The sequence below is a fragment of the Syngnathus acus genome, chromosome 15 (genome assembly GCF_901709675.1).
Source record: "Syngnathus acus chromosome 15, fSynAcu1.2, whole genome shotgun sequence".
In the NCBI taxonomy this organism is placed as follows: Eukaryota; Metazoa; Chordata; class Actinopteri; order Syngnathiformes; family Syngnathidae; genus Syngnathus; species Syngnathus acus.
This window is the reverse complement of record NC_051100.1, coordinates 11,017,129-11,024,808: the sequence shown is the minus strand read 5'-3', so window position 1 is coordinate 11,024,808 and position 7,680 is coordinate 11,017,129. Positions and strand designations below refer to the sequence as shown.

Below are 7,680 nucleotides of genomic sequence, written 5' to 3'. Positions count from 1 at the left end.
CGTATCCAGGTGTTAGAATGGCCAAGTCAAAGTCCAGACCTGAATCCAATCAAGAATCTGTGGAAAGAGCTGAAGACTGCTGTTCACAAACGCTCTCCATCCAACCTCACTGAGCTCGAGCTGTTTTGCAAGGAAGAATGGTCAAGAATTCCAGTCTCTCGATGTGCAAAACTGATAGAGACATACCCCAAGCGACTGTAATTGCAGCAAAAGGTGGCGCTACAAAGTATTAGCGCAAGGGGGCCGAATAATATTGCACGCCCCACTTTTCAGTTTTTTATTTGTTAAAGTTTAAATTATCCAATAAATGTTGTTCCACTTCACGATTGTGTCCCACTTGTTGTTGATTCTTGACAAAAAATGAAACTTTTATATCTTTATGTTTGAAGCCTGAAATGTCGCGAAATGTTGTAAGGTTCAAGGGGGCCGAATACTTTCGCAAGGCACTGTAAATAACTGGTTTTAACTGACAAACTCTTGTTTTCCAAAATACACTGTACGATTTTGCGCGTTCATTTAACTTAACAGTCAGCTGACATGTAAACACACAGGCCAAATGGCAAACGCCTGACTGTCATTTCCAAATTCTCATTTCCCAAGCGAAATTTGGTAGCATTGAGCATGTTATCGGCCTATTGGGTGTGGTGCACAAAAAGTAGCACTGGCCAACGGCAACGATCAAGATGTACTTTCTCTTTATGCGTTTCTAAAAGTGACGAAAGTGTGCAGAGAAGATGACAAAACAGAACAAATCTTGCAGCCAGAATGTCATATAGGCCCACTGGGGACAATTATCTCAAAGACCAGGCACTGAAGCTTCCTCCTGAACGCATCGTCCAAACATCAGTCTCGTTAAAAACAACATCAAGATGAATATGAAATCTTACGAAAAGATGAGAGAAAGGAGAGCGAACTTGCCTGAGTGCAGCGTTGGCAGACGGACTGAAGGAAACAACACAAGCGGCTGTTTGTCTTCTGCGAGCCTCTTCTCAGCCGTGGGTCACATGAAGTTGCTATTTGCCTCATCACATGTCTGCTTTGCTCGGTCATCTTCCATTAGACACCCCATCAAGCCCCACCACCAACAACAACTTTATCGGCAGCCTTGGCTATAAGAACGCAAAACTAGTGGAAGAAATAATCCGTTAGGGGCTCGTGTTTCTTAGAAAGTTACGTGACATTGTGCAAATTATAAAAACAAGGCATGGAAGCTAGAAAACTGACGAGCGAGTTGGTGCCGTCCCATTAATCAAGACACAGGCGACCCTCACCAATCAGCTGGGAGATTCTTGGACCAAGGCGCATAGTTTGCTTTAGAAAAATCTCACAGACCGCGCAAAAAGGTCACAAAAAGCATATATATATTTATTCAGGACTGCAAAGCAAGTTAAGTAAGTTAAAAACAAAACAACTGTACGGATTTGAAATGTATGCTCCGTTTGAACATCGAATTCAAATATTCCACTAGAGGGAGCCAGTGCGCCACTCCATAGTTTGAAAAGCAATCAACTAAAATAACTGGCACATATTTTGTGGCACAAACATTTGGAACTGTTTATTGACTTCAAACATATGATTGGCATACTGGTAATGTAACAAAAAGACAATTGCGTTCACCATGTTTACATTCCCGATATTTGAGAACAAACGTTCCCCATCGATATACAAAGTCTTGTGTTAGATGCAAATACCAAGTGTTGAAAGAACAACCTTTTTTGTTGTTGTATACAGTACATTTAAGTTGAATGGCAGCTGTACAATATTCCTTGTGACACATTCGGGCGCTGCAAGCTTACGCTGTACATAAAGATGAAGATCCAACAGGGCAGCTGCCAATCATGATGTCACGCTCCCTTTGTATGCTGCCCAATTGTGCCCAGTTTGCTGGGATAAGAGCCAGCTCACCTGCGACCTTGACGCTTTAGAAATTGGATAGCTGGATCGACCGATATTTGGAATTTGTGTGAAATGATCAGCGCCTCCAGTCCTCCATAATTCATTTTGGAGCTGTGCTATTTAAGGCCTATTCTGCAAAAATACTAAACATTTAAAATAATTTTTGTTCACACTTTATACACCATCAAACCAAAATAGATTTCAAGACTTTCTCATCACCTGGATTCAAATAAATAACCTCATACATATTTTAAAAACTGTATACATGGTACCATCAAATGGGCGTGGTGAATTTTGATCAGTTACATAAACGATCTGAATAAACGTTTCCCTTTTTTTTTTTTTTTTTTAAATTCAAATGTGTCTTCTTAAAGTCAACTGGGGTTGTGAATGAAACTGCACCAGATATGGAATTGGCAGCGAGCGTGTTCGGTCCCCCTCACGCCACTAGAGGTCGCCCTGGCTCCACAAATAAGCATAAAGATAACCTGACAAAAGCATTACAGTAGAAAGTTCACAGAAGGCTGTGTCCGAGAAAATCGACATCTTTGTGTGTGAGAGAGAGCTGCAAAGGTACACCAACAGAATAGCATCATCATCATCATTATCACAATGACGTCAAGACAACCGTATGTACTCGTCATCGCCATTGTTTTCAAAAGCACAACAATCACATTGAACACAACTGCGGTTCACCAACTGTGGCGCCATACAGACGATTTGTAAAAGTCATTTTCAGACTGGCTCAAGATGAGAACAAAAATAAAAAGATTTCTCGGACACCTCTGAAGAATGTTTTCGATCCCACTTAGCACAATCTATCTAGGAAAGCAAAACAAGAAAGGGAATGAAAAAAAAACATGGCGGTCAAAAGTTAGCTTTTGTTGACAAATTACAGATGCCAAGTTCCATTTGGTTACAAAGGCAAAAACACTCGAGTCCATCCGCACGTTACTGATCTAGCAAAGGACAAAGAGAAAATGACAAGAATCAACAACCCCGTGAGAACCGTGTGACAAAGCATTCCTTTTCCCCTTGCCTCAATTGCACTTTTAATATTCCAGCCCACAACGAAAGACGTTCTGTTCTGTTTCAAGCCCTTTGCACGTTTCCTTCACGGTCGAGTTCTTCGAGACCGGATGGACGTCTCTGGTTTGTGGCTCCGACCTAGCCCCGCCCTCCTTGCATGCACACGGACACGACGAGCACACAAACATTGAAACCGGCGCAAACGAGCGCTCAGGCGCGAGTGCCTCGGACAAACTCCCAAAAGAACCCCGTGGACGCTTCTTGTTTTTCATTCCATCTTCAAGCTGCTCGCCCCTCCCCTACGTGGACTCTCTGGGAATCCTTCTGTGGAAGACCACAGACGGCCTCTGCTGGAACTGCAGCTTCCGGCGCTTCTTCCGGTCCCAGCGGCAGAGCAGGATCATCTTAAAGGTGGTCCGGAAGGTCTTGTTGCACAGCGCGTAGCACATGGGGTTGACGGTGCTGTTGACATAGCAGAGCCAGTAGCCCACCGCCCACAGCGTGTTAGGAATGGACGCTTTGCTGAAGGCGTTGATCAGGACCATGATGTTGTACGGCGTCCACGTGATGATGAAGGCAAAGAGAATGGCGCTGAGCGTCTGAGCGGCCTTCTTCTCCTTCACTATGGACATTCGCTTTCTCTTGGAGATCTGAGTCCGAGCTCGGGCCGCAAAGCGCTTGGCCATTGCCGCCTCTTTGAAGGACATGGGAACGGATTTGGTGCCGGTGGTGCGGGAGTCGGGGGCCGCCGCCGCGTCGTCCGGACAACCCGAGTCGGAGGCGGCCCGCTCGGTCGGTGCCGACGCGTTGCTGCGTGAACAGAAGCGTTGGTGGTAGCTCGCTTCGGAGCGATCAGTTCCGTCAGGACTGCCGGCCGCACCGGCAGCAAGGCCGCGTCTGTTGAACTCCGCCCCCCTTAGCGGGTCCTGTTCCGAGGCTTCCTCCAAGTCCTCGCAGGAGGTGAGCTGGGAGTTGACAGCCGCTTTTATGCCGGGCAGGCTGAGGACGATGGAGAAAATGGTGTGGCCGTCTCTCCCGCCGCAGTCTTCGTCATCCGACGAGCCCGACTGGTCCAGCGAAACAGCGTTGTCATTGTTGTTCCAGCTGTCTGTGCTGCTCTGGTCTGGGTCCCTCTCTCCTTGACGGATGCTGCCGGGTCTCCAGGATCGGACCCCGGGCCAGCAGTGCAGGCGGCTAACCAACTCCCGGCAGGCGTTCTTCCTTTGCGACAACCTTGTCAGCTCGTAGCTGTTGCAACTTCTGGAGCTCCCGGTTTGACGCACAAAACGGGCTCTGTCCACCGTGGCGTTGCCATTTCTTGCCGCTATCCCGCTGCTGCCTCCGGCGCGGGCCCCCGAACCCTGCAGCCCGGCTAACTCTTTGGAGCGGTTCTCCGTCTCCTTGTAAATCCGCCAGTAGAGCACACTCATGATGGTCACGGGCAGGTAGAAAGCCGCCATGGCCGTACAGAAGGTGATGATGGGCTGCTGGAGGAACTGAATATAGCACTTATTGGGAGGCACCGTCCTTTGACCCTCAAAGTACTGCCACAGAAGGATGGCCGGGGCCCACAAAACCAGAGAAACGAACCAGGCCAGGCCGATCATGACCCCGGCCCGCTTTGTTGTCCGTTTGGCCCGGTAAGTCAGAGGCCTGGTCACCGAAAAGTAGCGGTCGAAGCTGATGACCAGCAGGTTCATAACTGAAGCGTTGCTGGCCACGTAGTCAATAGCCAACCACAGGTCACAAGCCCAGTTCCCCAGAGCCCAGTAATCCATCACGAGATAGGCCGTGTACAGGTTCATGGAGATGACCCCGATGATGAGGTCAGCCACTGCCAAGCTCAGCAGGAAGTAGTTATTGACCGTTTTCAGTTGGCGGTTGACCTTGAAGGACACCACCACCAGGATGTTTCCAATGACGGTGACCAGCGAGAGCATTCCGGTCAGCAGGACGATGAGGACCACCTGCCACACCGTGTGCCCGCCCAGGGGATCCAGGGCCGATGTCCCGTTGCCATCTTGTGATTGACTGGAGTTTAACACGGCAGAGGAATTGCCACCCGGGGTGGTGACGTGAAGCACCAACCAGGGTCCCGTCCCCGCTTGATGGAAGGAGTTGGACTGCTGGGACAAACCGGCTGCGGGGAAGGTGTCGGGAATCAGGAAGAGACCGGAAGAGTCTGTGCTGTTGGAGGTCATTGTGTCCTGGCATGTTCTGATGAACAAAAACACAGATGTAAGAAACATCTTATACATAGAACATGATTACATCTTAACACGGTTTATTTCATCATCCATATGAAATAAAGAGCGAATTCTTCAAAAGTAATTTTATTTATTAGCATTATGAGCCACTATAACATTATGCGCAGTTGGAACGTTAACACTGACACAAGATAGGGAAATAATAAAACAATGTCTTGCACGATAAAGTTAAAAAAAATCTACTTCAATAAATGTCTAAAAATAAACATCTTTAAAGATTACAATTAAATGCATTTACCTTCGAAGTTAAATACAATTTAATCGTACTCGGGCAGTGATTCTTTTGCATACCACTAGAGGGAGCCTGCATACCAGTGGTGGTACCCTAGTACTCTATCTGTCCATCTATTCGACCGTCTGCCCGCCCCTCCAAAGTATAGTTGCTCAACTTGTGTCTACGTCGATTCACTTAAGAAGAGTCGATACGAGTCTTATCCGTCCGTATTTTTGATTCTGAGACAGAGGCGTGCTATGCGGGCACTAAAAGGCACCCAATGAAAGCCTTGACTACTAATGGCTCACAAGTGGCGTTTGCAATTTAGTTGTAGGGTCACTTAAGGAAGCCCAAGCAAAACAAGATCTTGCTTTTTCTGTCAAAGCCATTTCTGGATAATTGGATGATAGATAAGGAGAGTCGTCTTGTAATTACTTTTTGCATTCAAAAGTTTGTGCCTTTCATGCAAAACGTTTGATGGCAGTTTTGTTTGGTGTTTATCGCATGAGCTGCCCAGCAGGTGTACTGAGAGCTGATCTCACATCGCTTTGCTCAAGCAAAGCAAACATGCATCCTCATTCATCACATATTAGTCGGAAACCTGAAAATGTTTTTTAATTATGAATAATATGCCAGGCAGCCTTGGTGACAAAGACGTGACGGAATCCAGCCATGCAAGCTCTACACACAAATGCAAATTATACCCAAAAAAAAACGCACATCCCAATAGCACTATCTATCACACATACCAGTTGTGCGTGCGCGCACACACACACGCACGCACACACACACACAGGGCATGTTACCCCACTGGGAAAAGGCATTTGGAGCTGAGAGCGCTCCCACCGAGCAGGTAAAGAACCCAAATAGCCCAAAGAAGAAGCTCTCAGGGTGGTGCTGACTTCTTGTTTAGAGCTCCCTTAGACTCACATATTTATTGTATATCGAGACCAAAAGGCATCAAGAAACTATTTTGAAAAGGTCTCAAAAGAAAGCAAATTTGAAAATAAAACAAAGCCCGTTTGACACTAACGCGCACTTGTGCATGTTAACCATGTTTTTAATTGGATTAAAAAGTGTCGGGGTGAAGATGGGAGCTACCCTGATCTGCCTCTTGGAGGAAGGCTGGCGGACGCAGAAGATGTGGGAAAAGAAGACAAATAGGAAACGGGTTCCCATCTGGAGGTAAAATCACAAGAAGGATAGCTTGCCGTTAGAGGAACATTAAACGCTGTGTCTCTTTACGCTTTCACGTTCTGACGGGTTAATTCAGAGGCGATGCTAAGAAAATGACGACTAGCAACTGTCACATTTTAAGATTCAGCGATCCGACTGCGGTAATTGCACAAAGTCCTGCTGTGGATTATTTCCATTTGGAGAACAAGACGGACTTGTTGTTGGTTGTTTTCAAGTCATCTGAGCTCGGAATTGTGACTTACGTACGTAAGTGAGGATTTGGAGAACGTGGCAAAATATTTCTCGCAGAAATGTCTGAATACTTTGAATTAGCAGAGATGAAATGGAGATGGGAAAGGAGGATGTAAGGGAAATATCTCTTCGTTTGATCATTCTGTCATTTAAAATATGGATTTTGGAGGCAATGTGGACCTTGTTAAAAAGTACAAAATTATTCCCAAGATGTTCTGAAAGGGCTGGGGAAACTTTTCTGTCAAATGTCTTATTCATTTGACACTTTTGATAGCGCTACTTTTATTCGTGCTTCATTTGCAAACGAGACATTTATCATCTTACCATTTATTTCGGTGCTAGAATTAACGCAGACACAATGATTCATCACTGTCAAAATGTTTCTGATGGACAAACACATCTGCTGACTAATGTAATGTCTTTGTGAGCAATATGCCACGCAGGCACACACATACACACACACACCCTTCGTATAGTGTAAATATCCCCAGAGCCAAGCCAATGCACGGCCATGCTGTTCAAACAAGACTCCATGTGTGACGTTATTACAGCGCGGCCGTCCACGCTTGACTGTGTTAATCCGGACATTCAGGTACACGAGGCAAAATCGATACTCATTTAACGGTGATGCAACACCAGCGCCTTTGCTGACATTTGTCGGACCGATCCGAGCGAGCGAGGTCACCGAGTGGGCGTTGGGCTGCAGGTTTCTATTTACAGCATCGCTAATCTATCAACAGTGATGAAGTCATATGATGCCAAGTTCTTTCTTTTTTTTTAAGGTAAAAAAATGCTCTCAAAGACTTCATACTTTTGCTGCTGGGTTGAAAATAAGCACTTAAATGA

The 7,680-nt window shown here is 46.2% G+C and overlaps 1 protein-coding gene across 1 annotated transcript in view; it reads right to left on the bottom strand.

The window, feature by feature from the left end:
• Positions 1-2,186: 2,186 nt before the first annotated feature.
• The window catches only part of chrm3a (cholinergic receptor, muscarinic 3a), a 40,319-nt gene continuing 34,825 nt past the window's right edge, over positions 2,187-7,680 (bottom strand). Inside the window, exon 3 of the mRNA XM_037272653.1 lies at positions 2,187-5,142. Coding sequence (XP_037128548.1) covers positions 3,225-5,126 — 1,902 coding nt within the window. The 5' untranslated portion in view covers positions 5,127-5,142 and the 3' untranslated portion in view covers positions 2,187-3,224. The remainder of the gene's footprint in view (positions 5,143-7,680) is intronic.